This window comes from Vulpes vulpes, chromosome 9, assembly GCF_048418805.1.
Source record: "Vulpes vulpes isolate BD-2025 chromosome 9, VulVul3, whole genome shotgun sequence".
Classification (NCBI taxonomy): domain Eukaryota; kingdom Metazoa; phylum Chordata; class Mammalia; order Carnivora; family Canidae; genus Vulpes; species Vulpes vulpes.
In genome coordinates, this window is record NC_132788.1 from 76202511 (window position 1) to 76216683 (window position 14173).

General features: G+C 40.2%; 1 protein-coding gene across 1 annotated transcript; it reads right to left on the reverse strand.

Moving 5' to 3' along the window:
• Positions 1–1682: 1682 nt before the first annotated feature.
• LOC140594014 (DNA-3-methyladenine glycosylase-like) lies at positions 1683–7574 on the reverse strand. The gene is made up of 2 exons (XM_072722123.1): positions 7443–7574; positions 1683–2018 (listed from the first exon to the last, which is right to left on the reverse strand). The coding sequence occupies exons 1-2, from the start codon at positions 7572–7574 to the stop codon at positions 1758–1760; spliced, it is 393 nt and encodes a 130-aa protein (XP_072578224.1). The 3' UTR covers positions 1683–1757.
• Positions 7575–14173: the final 6599 nt, after the last annotated feature.

Sequence of the window (14173 nt, forward strand, 5' to 3'; positions counted from 1 at the left end):
GTAGGTTGCCTCTTAGTTTTGTTGATTATTTCTTTTGCTGTGCAGAAACGTTTTATTTTGATGAGGTCCCAATAGTTCATTTTTGCTTTTGTTTCTCTTGCCTTTGGAGACATGTCTAGCAAGAAGTTACTGTGGCTCAGGTCAAAGAGGTTTCTGGCTGTGTTCTCCTCTAGGATTTTGATGGATTCCTGTCTCACATTTAGATCTTTCATCCATTTTGAGTTTATTTTTGTGTATGGTATAAGAAGAATGGAACCAGACCATTTTCTTACACCATGCACAAAAATAAACTCTACTCTCACATCTTCACATTGCCTTCTCCTCTATGTCTGTGTCTTCTCCTCTTCTGTCTCTTATAAGGATGTTTGGTTTTTGGATTGAAGGTCCACCAGGATTATGAATCATGAATTTATCTTGAGTACCTTAATTATATCAGCAAAGACCCCTTTTTCAAGTAAGTTCACATTCATAGGTTCATGGGGTTAAGACATGGACATGTCATTTTGGAGGCCACCATTCAACTAAATACACTCTGGGAACTTCTGATGTCTACAGTAGAACATGCCTTAGTTCTTCAGTCTGGCCCTTGACAGAATTAAACCCAACCCACTGCCTGAAGTAGAGCATACCAGCTGATTCACCAAAATTTGAATAATTGCTGATTACCGTGTGCCACTGAGACATTTTGGTAGCTTGTTATGCGGCAAAAGCTAATACACCAGGTATGAAGCATATACTCATTTATTTCTCTCCTGGTTAATGAGAATTTTTAAGCTATGTCAGAGACACAGCAAGAGTAAGCAATAGTAAGAAGTGACTTTGTGACATGGAAGTCATTAGAGAAGCTGGTACGTGGTTCTTGTACCAGATAGTTTACCCCCATGTTGGACTGGAAATATTCACTCTGTGTTGGGACTCACATATAATGATATAAATGCCGATATGGAGAGTGGGGAGAGGAAATTATTTTAGCATTTCTTACTTGCTTACCTCTCAAGAACGCAACCCACAGTTGCAAATAGTGATAAGGCTCCTTTGGGTAATTTGCATTTTTCCTTACAGAAGGAAACTAGCTTTTTGAAATCTGATGAAACGGATCTTACTACAGCATACTTTTGCGGGATATATACCAGTCTTTGGTCAACTTTAAGAAAGGAGTTATTAGATTAAAAAAGTAATGGATGAGACGGTGAAAAATGTGTTTGCCGCCAAGCAAACAGAAGGCAATATATCAGAATGGGGGAGGTACTCAGCAGTGGAATAAAATTACAGCCTCACTTACAACCTATGGTCCTTGCCCATGAACAGAATTAAAAAAGACATTTATTCATTTTCATAGCAACCTGTATAAATAGCTGCTGCAGAGTCTGTGAATTAAAAGAAGGGACCAAATTTGGCTCAGTCTTGTGTCCCCAATACCTGGCTCCAAGCCTGATACTAAGCATATGCTCACTAAGTATTTGTTAAATGAACACGCAGGAGCCAGACTGAACTTCATAAAATATAACACCGACTGTGTTACTCCTTTGCTCAAAACCTTTCAGTGGCTTCTGTCTCACCCAGGAATAACCTCAAAGTCCCCTTGATGACTTTTGAAGCCCTGCATGGTCTCACCCTGAATGCCCAGTCTACCCTCATCTGCCTTCTCATTCTCTACAATTCACTCATTCTTTTTTTTTTTTTTTTTCTAGACATAAAGTGTTTATTTGGTTGTTAAAAAATTAAAAAGCCTGGTTGGAGGAGGCCGTCGCTCAGGCCTATGCGTTCTGCTCCGCGGCTCTGTCTACCACGCTGACCCAGGGGCTGCCCCGTAGGTAAAAGCGCAGGGGCTTCTGGGCCCACTCTCCTGCGTGGCCGATGCCCACTCTGGCTGCTGCCACCACGGCTGGCTCGCTGGGCCCCGGCGGGCTGCGCTCCAGCCACACTGCTCGGTCCTCGGCCAGGTCCCGCTGGTCGAAGCTCTTGTCGATGGCCAGGGCCTGGCACAGCTTGGAGGGACCACTGCACAGCTCGCGGTCCTTTTGAACTCCACCAGCACACTTCTACTTCAGGAGTTTCGCATTTCCCAACTGTTCTACCTGTGTTGTTCTTTCCTGGATATCTGCATGTCTCACCTCCCTACTTCCTTGAAGTCATTATTCAAATGGGCCTTCTATGACCACCACATATATAACTGCAACCCCCAGCCTTACTCCTCGACACTTCCTGCCCTACTCATTTAATTTTTTCTTTGTTCTTAACAGTGGATACTGATATATTTATTTCTTCCTCTAGCGAGGCTATAAACTCTTCCAAATGAAGAGATTTTTAATATATTTTTTGTTTATTGCAATATCCTAAAATTGCGCTTGGCACAGAGTAGTCACAAATAATTTGTTAAATGAGTGACAGAGTGGCAGTTTGTGCTGCACAGTGGGTGATTCCAAGACCAAAGAAATATACCTTGGCAATGAATGCTGTTGCCCTAGCTTAGGACCACAACTGTCTTTGCAGAACTCACTTGAAAGGAATGCTAGTCTTCAAACAGGTGGAAGGCGTGTAGGAGGTAATTCTTCAAGTTGTTTGTGATTATCTAACCTTGACAGCTGGAATAATAAGCCAACTTAGTGCTAATGTGCCATGTTGTGGCAGCAAGTATGCTTCAGTTTAGTATTACAAATCAGTCTACAGCTTTGTTCTGGTCAACAGGAAACAGCCAGATGAGTGTTGTCATTTATTAAATGTGTCTCCCTAATTAAACTAAAATAGTTGATGCATTAGTATTTTCCTTGTCTGCTGCCTGAGTCTTAGGAGGTAGAAATCCAGGAAGAGATAAGCCCCTCAGAACCTGATAAATTAAAAAAAAAGAAAAGAAAAAAAGAACCTGATAAATTGCCTTGGGGGAGGGACTTGTGAAAAGCTGTGTTTTTTTTCTGATGCAAAGAAACAGGGAAGAGCACCCTAAAAGTTGTGAGCTCTGAAAATGATTGTGGCTACATCTTTGCCATTATAACCATCCATTAGGGTGGGGCTCTAAAAACCAATGCTACCTTTCTGGCTTTGCCTGGGTGGAGACAATGGGGGCCCAAGTCAATGGTTCAGAAAGTGTCATTAACACAACATTTTTTTTATAAGCCAAACCAATTCCTAGGTGAAGGAACCCCAGACTTTGTTTATTTGAGTGTGTTCTATCTTGGGGCCAGGGTAGGAGAAGCAAGGAGGGAAATGAGATACCCATTTCAACTTTAGCTTATCCTGCTATACATAAATGTATGCATCTCTTGAGTAGGCTTTCTTGAATACTGGGATTAAAGAATGTTTAAATCTGATAAATCAAATGAGTAGGCTAAAGAGAACTCAAATACACTCCAACCTACTTTTTAAATAATCCAAATGATGGTGTAAAAATGAATAAGGCTGTACTATGGATCTATCAGATCCTAGGGCATAGATAGAAGGTTGCTCTGGAATCCAGGGAAGTGAATACCTTGAATGTTGGCAATGTAGAGGCAATGCCCATTAGCCATCTTATCAATCTTATTAACTAATTAATATTAACTATTAATAGTATTAAATAATTAATCAATCTTATTAAGCTGGTAATATCATCCTGATTTTTGTTAAGCACCAGAAAGTTACTATAACTTGACTAAATATAATCTCCTCTCCTTCCCTTCTTTCTCCCTCCCCCTCCCCCTTCTTCTCCTTCTCCTTCTGCTTTCTTCTTTCTTCTTCTAATGAAGTTAGGTGACTTGTCTAAAGTCAAAGAGTTAGAAGCAGCAGTCATGATATGAAGCTGGGTCTTTCTCTTCCCAAGTCCTCATCACTATACCTCATTATTTCTTTCATTTCTTTCTTTCAGATTTGTATCTAAATTCTAGTTAGTTAATGTACAGTGCAACATTGGTTTCAGGAGTAGGATTTAGTGATTCATCACTTATATATAACATCCAGTGCTCATCATATCAAGTGCACTTCTTAAAACCCATCATCCATCTAGCCCATCCCCCACCCACCTCCCTCCATCACCCCTTATTCTCTATTTTTAAGAGTCTCTTATGGTTTGTTTCTTATATTCCACATATCAGTGAAATCATATGCCATTTGTCTTTGACTGACTTCTTTCACTTAGCCTAATACTCTCTAGTTCCCTCTATGTCATTGCAAATAGCAATATTTCATTCTTTTTGATGGCTGAATAATATTGCATTGTGTACATATATCACATCTGCTTTACCCATTCATCAGTCAATGGACATTTGGGCTCTTTCCATAGTTTGGCTATTGTTGATAATGCTGCTATAAACATTGAGGTGCATGTGCCCCTTCAAATCTGTATTTTTGTCTCCTTCGGGTATTAGTGCAATTGCTGGATTGTAGCATAGCCTATTTTTAACTTTTTACTGTTCTCTAGAGTGGTTGCAACAGTTTGCTTCCCCCTCAACAGTGCAAGAGGGTTCCCCTTTTTACACATCTTTTCCAAAATATGTAGTTTCCTGTGTTGTTAATTTTAGCCATTCTAACAGGTGTGAGGTGTATACCCCACTATTTCACCAGAAGCATGAGAGGATTGGACTGACAGCACTTCAAAGAAGTAAAATATTACATAGGAAATAGCTCAGTATAAAACTAGATTCTCCAAATGGCATTCTTAGAAAGCTCAAAGTTTCAAAAGGGCTCTGGATAAATTCAGCTTTTACCCACATTTTTGACTTTGTATCTTATTTAATTTAATTCTTCAGCCTAACATGATCCCATACAATATTTCTCATCTTCATGTCCTTACATGAACATTGTTCTTTCACACAGGATGCTTTGAACTTCAATATAAACGCCACATATTTTCCAAAACCTACATAAGATGCCTCCTTTCTTTGGAGCCTCCATCTTTGGAACTTAGGTACTTGCCTCTTTATATAGCCCATTGGGAGCCAGGTTGTTCCTGATTTATTGCTATGATGCATAGTTGACACTCAGAACATATTTATAAAATGAATAGATGAAATGAAAATAGATTATAGCTCCATACTCTGTAAGAAATGTAAGTCAGAGCTCCTTTTGCAGACATCACCAAGCATCACAGATTAGTATCCTGAAGAGCAGCCAGGCCTCCTGAAAATCTGGCTGCCAATGGTCCCTTTTGACATCTATGCATGCCCTTCTAAAAACTCTCCCGCTTGTTATTAAGGAGGTACAGGTAAAATGTGGAAGATAAGCTGGTATTTTTTATCCATTGCAAAACCCCTCACACATTGAGCAATGTTTTGGTTGTCATGGCTCACATCAACACATGATAGGGGATTCAGAGAAATGCTCTTCTACTAGAAGCAGATGAGGCAATTTTGTAGAAGGAAAATAACATGGATGTAAGAGTCAGGAGATCTGGGTTATAATCTCGTATATGCGACTTTGGGCGATCACTTAATCTCACTAAACTCAATCTCTTAATTTGCAAGAAAAATTAATCATGTTTTCTATGCCTACTTTGGAGGGAGATTCTAGCAACCTAGTAAGAAAATATTTTGGCTGATCACTATTTAAGAATTATTGTATTTTTTCTAAGTAACAAAGGCCCACAGCTCTTGTTAAGGCAATCTTGACCCCATATGGACTGACCAGCTAGGCCATTAGGTGATGAAGAATGTGTAGGTAGAGGAAATTTAAATCTATTACTAATCATATTTCTTTTAAATAAGCTATTTTCTTATTTCAAATGTCACCTGTGTATTAGCAATACTATGAGATTAAAAGTTACAAAGTTTCTTTTTTAGGTTTTAAATGTCTCACTGGTTAATTGAGAGGAAAAACAACTCCATGTTTAATGTGGTTACTGCTCCTCAAGTTTCCAAGTCAGCACTTAAGACCCCCTCTTGAAAATTTTAAGAGAAGGTAAAACCATGCTAATCAGGATAATGGGAATTTATGTATCTAAGTGCAAGCATCCTTTGGGGCAGCTCCTCATTCAGATGGGAGTGAAGAAAACACATTCGAAAAGTGATAAATATTTCTACTACTTGAAGGTATATTTAGAAGACACTATCTTCCTCTCTGCTTAGGGCAGATTTAACTGTGTGACAAAGACTCAGAAGGAATTCTACAGTGTCTGAAATTGATAGATACTTCTCCATGCCTCAGTCTCTTGTGTAATTCTTCTTTTACACACACACACACACACACACACACACACACACACACACACACCTCATGCAATGCCCTTTGGAACTCATTTTCCCCTTTAAGCCTGCCTTTATGATGATACCCTGGCATGGCATCCAGAGCTTATTAGCTCTCTTTATCATCTTTTTTGTTGCCTCTCCCAATTAAAGGGAATACTAATTTTATTGGTCAGATTCTAGGGTACTTTAGGAAAACTTTACTAGTGGATAGAGTCACTGCAAGTTAAGAGGTTATACATATGGAATTTAGGGATAGAATCAAAACTTTTAAGAAAGTTCAGCATTAAATAGATATTGAATGAACTAAAGCACATTTTATATCTAAACTTCTTCCCCTAATGTCTGTCTCACATCTACAAAACTAGATCCCTGTGGATAGTCAGACAAAGGCATAATGAGGTTTTTTTGTCTTTCGTTCCCTCCCAATAAGTTAGTGTAATTTTCTTCCTCACTCCTACTTTCAGTTCTGAGAACCAGTTACAGCCCAGTGTAAGCAAGGGTATAGGTGTGAAAGGCAAGTAAAAGTAAGTTTTCCTGCCTAGGGATTTATATTTTTGCAGTTCTATTATTGGGTTCTAAGTTTATTTTCGCATCTTTGAAATATTAAGTGACAAGCTTTCTCCCACCTCTACCTTTCCCCATTCTGTCTCAGGGACGTGGGCCTTTATGGCCTTTGGCTGAAGGAATTAGTGGGAGCAAGTTTCTTACTGGTTGTCATTTGGAAGTTCATAAAAGCCTTGCGAAAGCTAGTCTCCCTGAGTCAGTCCTGAGTCAGGATTTGGCTCTCATGACACATATACCACACTGGAAGAACAAATTTCAAGTTTTGCCAACCTAATTGTCTCTTTCGAAGGGATGTTGGTTAGACAGGAGCTGGTGGCATATGCACACACATTAGACACAGCAGTTGGATGTAGCTCTTTCTCTGCTTTTCTCTCTTCTCTAGCTTACTTCTGAGATAAAGGTGCACACAGTCATTGGAGGGAACTCGCTAAAATTCTGAATCTGATTCAGTAATTTTGGGGGGAGGACAGAGATTCTGCATTTCTAACAGGTTCTCCAGTGATGCAGATGCTGCTTGTTTGCAGACCACACACAAGGATATCCCTAAGCTCCACCTCAGCTTGCCAGAGGGTTGCCAAGGGTTGGGTAGCAGGTACAGATCCACCTAACAGTCAATCAGTATTTTGCTTTTTCCTCCTTCTGTCCCTTGTAGGTGCAATGCCCTTAAACTCTCTATGTGGAGGGATGATTGCGAAGGTAGGTAGGGTCTCCTGGTGCAAATACTATGCTGATAATCTCCAGGATATCACCATTATTCCTGTATTCCACTATCCCATTGAAGTCTAGATTTAAAACTGTAGTAGTTAAAGTATTTGCTATCCAGAGGATGATGGCTGGTGGCCAGAAGAATGTCATTGCCACTTGTATCCTTTTGCCTCAATTTATGTTCAAGTTTCTTAAGACATCTAGTCTCCATGGAAGCTGTCATCAGTTAGATTGCTGATATTTTTGGAGACTTCTGCTCAGGGGCTAGTTAGAGCTTTTCTAAACTAATGACACCTGAATTAAAATAACATTCACAAACACAGCTTTACACATAAATGAAGACTCAGCAAAGCTACAGAGGCACATTAGCCTGCTTAACGAGGCAGGCAGGGAGACGGAGAATTATTCTCATTGGATCAAGGATGTTAGCAGCCTCTGTAGAATAGCTGTTCATGAGTATAAGTAATAATACTGAATTCTATTCCTTTATGGGATGGTTCTTCTATAAACATTACTGAACATTTGCTTTGTGTCAGGGACCGTGTGAGGTACTGTGGGAGAAACAAAGATAAATAAAACAAGTGCCTGCTCTTCAGAGATCTGAATGCAGGCTAAAAGAACACATTAATAGTATGAGATTTTAAAGGATTTAGTAGGCCATTAAGGTATACATCTGATAGATATTTATTGTGCTGCTACCATGTGCCAGGACATCGTGGTAAAAAGAATACGTAGAGTTTCTCAGTCAGTGGAGCTTATTAAATAGGCAATCACAAGTAAATGTGTGATGGCAAATTGATATGTGTCATGAAGGGTACATGGGCCTTAAAGAAGAGAAAAGGGGGACCTGGGCGAGCACAGAATCAGAGAACTGCTCTGAGGAAAGTGAGTTGCTCTGCTCATTTCTCCAGAGACTGAAGGATGAGGAGTTATCTGCTAGGTAGAGAGAGCAAGACCCATCCAGGAAGAAAAAAAGGTGTGTCCTGAGGCCCTGAAGCTTGGAGGCAGGAATGAACTGGTGCATTCCAGAACTAAAAGCAGGCCAGTGTGGCCAGATGGCTGTAAGGGAGAAGGGGAGAGTAACATCTGTTACTGCAGGACAAATAAGCAGAGGAGGCTCACGTTACAGCACCTGTAGGACCTTTTACGTAGTCCACATTTTCTTCTATATGCACTGGGACACCTCAGAATCCAATCTGTACTTTGGATTCCAGCTGACTCTGCCCATAGAGAGGAGAGAGGCAAAAGGCAATGCTGAGGGACCAGAGGGACCATGCCAACTGGGTCATGCTCATCACCTTCTTCAAGAAGCTTCAACATTGACTCAAGTACCTCAAGTCAATTTGGATACAAGTTTGGTCACAATATTTCATTCATTCATTTGGTATGTATGTATGTATGTATGTATTTATTTATTTATTTTTAAAGATTTTATTTGTTTATTCATGAGAGACACAGAGAGGGAGGCAGAGACATAGGCAGAGGGAGAAGCAGGCTTCCTGTGAGGAGCCTGATGTGGGACTCGGTCCCAGGACCCCAAGATCACACCCTGAGCTAAAGGCAGATGCTCAACCATTGAGCACCCAGGCATCCCTCATTTGATAATTATTTACTAAGCATCTCTTATATGCTGAGCACTGGGGGCAAAGAACTTAGTGAAACAGAAAAAAAATTCCTAGCTTCTCCCCTTCCTCCTGAGGTCTCTCCCTCCCTCCCTGTCTCCTTCCTTCCTTCCTTCCTTCCTTCCTTCCTTCCTTCCTTCCTTCCTTCCTTCCTTCCTTCTCTTCCTAAAATGTCAATTAAGCTTCAGTGTGCCAGGCACTTTATAACAACCTTGTGAATAATTCTTTGCAACTACTTATACCCTTGGGTGGATCAAATCCGTTAGTTATTAACATCTACATTGGTATATAATAAGAAAGTACTTCCTATAAATGTTTATCATTACTATTAATTATCATCTATTCCCTTGCCTTCCTCTCTATTCTAAGATTAGGCCTTTTGAGGGGGGTGTGAATTGGAGAAAGAATTTTGATTATATACTTCAGTGAAGAGCAAGGGTTTTAGAAATGACCTAAAAATACACAGTAAATCTTAAATTGCCCTTTTGCATAAGAGCAATGTCTTAGGCATTGGGGGACACGAGTTCTCATTCCCATTCAACTATTTGTAAATTGTAACCTTGGGAAGAACACTTATTTTCCTCATGTACAACGTAAAAAGATTGAATTGTATAATCTCCAAGGCCCCCTCAGCTATAAGTTTCTTCTGTGAAAATCAACATGGGATTTGGAATCAGAGGACCTAATACTTCTGCTCATTAACTTGTGACCTTGGCAATGTCACTTGATATTCCCGAAGCCAGATTCCTCATCTGAAATGAAGAGATAAATGATGCAACTTTAAATTTCAACCCAACATTTTAACACAATGCCTGGCACTTTAGTAGAAACTAAAAAGCTCTTTTTCAGTGGATGATGAATACTTTCTACCTTGTAAAAATTAAATGAGATCAGCATATGAAAGAGGTTTGGAAACTATTTGGCACTGTTTCAATAATAGTTCATATACTTATTATGAACTCAATTTGTGTTTTCTTTTTTTAAAAAACCCTTTGCTGTGGTTGGTGGAGCATGATCTTTATCTAGCATTATTTGTTAAATTGAGGGTACATCTCCAAACTCTTCAGTGCACATTAAAACAGCAGAAAGTAAGGCTGGGAGAAATGAGTAGGTATGCATTTAATGAGCTATTAAATTTCCCATCAGAAAGCCAGAAACTCAGAGGCAGTCCAAAATAGCAACTCTGCATAACCAGCCAAATAATAAGCTACATTTAAGAGCCAGCAATCCATTCTTAACACGCCTACAAGATAAACTAAACAGGGGGGGGGGGGGGGGGAAGCCAGCTTTGGCTCAAAGACTTCTCTGTAAGGTAACTTTATTCATCATCTTTAGCACTTCCAATTTCCAGGCGACTGTCTCTTAATATGGGCTTGCAGGTTTCATATGAGAATGACAAGGAGTTTAAAGTGTGAAAAGTTACCTCTGCTCCAGAGTTTTTGTCTTAGGTTGGAATTTCTTTGGTTTCAACCTCTCGATGTCATTTAAATGCCAGGGTGTTTGTCACCCCTGGTCCTCACTCCGTCTCCCACCACTTCAGTTTGTCTACTGCTGCTTTCTCATTCTGGAAAGAGTTGTAGGGGCACCAGCTGTAGTTTGGTTTGGCTTTGATGTTCAGGAGCCTCCCCATCTTTCCCATGAATGATTTCTCTCATTGAGACTCACGTTGAGTTTGAAGTAGAGTTCAATGTTCACAAAAGACTACAAAAATTCCCTTTGGTATGTGTTGTAAAGAAAAAACATTGCCTCCTTATTTCTGTTCCAGTTCATCCATCTAGAAGGCAGACCGGTGGGAAGGCTGGAACAAAGGCAAGAGTAAATTAACATGCTGATTCCAACATTCACTAGTGATACATGGCACCGTGAAGCCTGCTGGTAGCCTTCTTGAATGATCTGGGAAGGGGAGAAGGCAGGGATGGCTGTGGGGATAAAGGGCATGAGATATAAGAGCTAATGTTTCCTCAGAGGTAATAGGGGTTAAGCTATTAGTAAGTAAGAACTGCAACAAAAAAGAGAAGCAACACAAACAACTACTGTTTTATTGAATCCCTACTACGTGTCAGATAGCATACCAGGTCCATCATATACACTGACTTGTTTATTCCTTACAAAAACTATGTGAGATTTTCACATATGGGAAAATGGAGGCAAAGAGATTAAGTGATTTACCCAAAGTTACCTAATTGGAGTGATGCAGAGCTGAGATTCAAAGCCAGTTCCATTCCACAGTCTGCAGCCCAGGGTCTGTACATTTTGTCATGCTATGGATTACCAGAGAGGGTCTTAGGGAATTTTGAATGGTGGTCTTTTCTTTCTGGCTCTCCTGATTCCCAGGGCTTATATGAGGGAGATGGAGTTGGCTCAGGGCTAACAGAGTGATTCCTTTCCACTAAGATGAGAGCTTTGATGCCTCAGCCCCCACACCCCCGTTTAAAGCTGACAATAATCTGAATTGTGAGATGTTGGCAAAAGGAAAGAGGTGTGGTACAAAAGGTAAAGGGCATCCTGGTGATGTTTGCAAACAAGTAGCAGGTGCATATATGCCCAAAGGGGAAACACAAAACCCAACAGGGCATGAAAGCAGAGGTAAAGTATATCTAGTTGGGTGGAAGTGATAGACTCCCAAAAGACCTCATAGAGGAGGTGACTTCTGAGCTGCACTTTGGAGGAGAGGAAGAATGATGGCAGGCAGAAATGGGTATATTCCAAAATTAAAACAAGAATCCTTATTAATTGCATCCCAGACAAAAATGTGATTTGAGGTAGGAGAAACTCACACCGTGAAGGCAACATCTTCTGGCCAATAAAAATGTTGACCCCAGCAGTTTGCTAGAGTGGATATGAGTATACTCAAGTAGAAAGCATTTGCTTGGACAGAAGTCTGATTTCAAGTTCTAATTCTGGGACCGAGGTAGGAGGTAACCACTCTGAGACTCAATTCCTTCAGCTGGAAAGCTGTAATAGCCTCTGTCTCCCTTTCTCCCAGCTTTTGGAAAGGTTCAAATACGATAAAGTAGATGAAGGGTTGCAAGTGAAAAGAATGATCATTTCCTTTGGAAGATTCTTTTCCCCCTAGTACATTCTGGATATTTCTGGGGATAGTGGCTTCCATTGGAAAGTTCTTTTGAGTTTTATTGGCTAAATGACTTGCCCACACCATTTAATCATCTAAGTCAAAGCTTACAAGGTGCTTCAATTTCTCAAACAAACAAATAAATGATCAAGATACATTTTTGACACAACTTCATACACGTCTGAGTAGGTCATAAAGAAATCCATCACATTTGCACACAGGGCACATATATAGGTGCACACACTACCATCTGTCCTTACCAGCCTTCTACTGAAGAAAGACAATCAGATGCCAAAAATGTAGGAAGGATAGAACCTCAGTAAAATGCTCTTTAAATGGAATAAGTGTAGCTTTATGAGAAATTCACTGCACCGTCCCTCTGCTGCAGAAGGTAAAAGCATCATTTTGTGATGATATCAAGTCACATTGGGCCCCCCTTCAAATTTGCCAGATGTTTGCTAGGGAGCAGTTTATTTTATTTATTGATTAATTTTTTTGATAGTCAGTCCATAGACTTGAGGATAGGATTTCTAGGTATTGTTCTTCTGTAGGTTGAGATGAAGTTTAAGACTCTCAAAGTATCCTTTTAGGGTATCTACATTCCTAGCTCCCGTGCAGTACCAGAGATCCAGCACTACTTAAAGACCCTACAGGGGCATAGGGGAGAGGAAAGAGAATTCTTTTATTATTTTGACATTTCTATGAGTTTATCAGGTAAAATAGAAATTATGCTGCAGTTGGAGCATTTAATCTACAAACTGAAAATACACCTAACAGTTTCCCAGACCTACCTGTCCCTCACATCCAGATTCTACTCTATAATCTCCTCAAACAGGTTAATATTGGGGAGTCTTAGTGGGAAAGTGGCATCAACTCTGAGCAAGAAGGGACATTTTATAGTTTTCCCACATACCTCATTTATTGCTAACGATTTTCTCATTATGTCAAATGCTGAAATGTTTAAATGTCCAGGTATCTACATAGAGACTTCTCTTTTGTTTCTTCCTTCCAGGCTTCTCAAACTCTGATGGGCATATAATTTGGAAATGTGTACACAAATCACGGGCCTGAACTTTGGGGATAATCTGTAACCTTTTCAAGATTCGTTTTGATCAGTCACAATTTCTCCCTTAAGGCCATGACTATAATGCTTTGCTGTTCCCTTTGAACTGAATGATGGATCCGTACCATGAATCACTGGGCTCAACAGCACAGAACTTGGAACTTGATGCAAGTAGAAGAACTGGTTGCACCGTGGTTAAGTAGCACAACAAGTTCGGAAGGAGAATACTGAGAAGCTGCCAAAGAATTTGCATGGAAACTGAAAAAGAACCCCTACTTTATGTTTGTGATGTTTTATCAGTCAGCTATGACCACAATCGTGCCATGTAAAAAATTACTCCCAAGCTCAGTAATTAAAAATAACAATTACATATTCCCATGCACCTGGGTCAGTGCCTCAGGCTCCAGGCTGTGTTCATCTGGGCAGCTCTGCCTCCTGCTTTGGGTCAGCTGGACCTGGCTCTAGGCTGGGGGTTGGGCTCAGTTTGTTCTGTAGTCCACGCAGAAAGGCCAGGAACTACTTAAAGCATACTCTTTTCAACCTTGAAAGGATAGTTCAAGTGTATGCTTGTATCATCGTTAACTGCCTATTATCAAAACAGGTCACATGATTTGCAATCAGTAATTAATGCTACCCCAAGTGAAGAAGTCCACCTACACCATGGAAGGAGGGTTTTTGGAGGCTAAAAGGACAAAACCTTGCTTGGTGAGTTAAGTTCTCCTTCAACCTGCTATGTAAGCCCTCCCTTCCCAAGGCAGAGACTTGATTTTTTTCTATTAGGTTTTATTTTTGTTGCCAGATCCAGGCTCTGATGGCCATGGTTGATTTCCCCAGTGCTAGTATATGGCACACCAGTGACTATGGAATAAAGCTTCATCAGTGAAACTGTAGAAAAACCCAGTCCTTGGTTTCTGTGATCTACTTTCTAGCTCCAAAATATAGCAGTAATAACTCGAGACAAGTTACTTAACCTCTACCAGTTTTAGTTTCT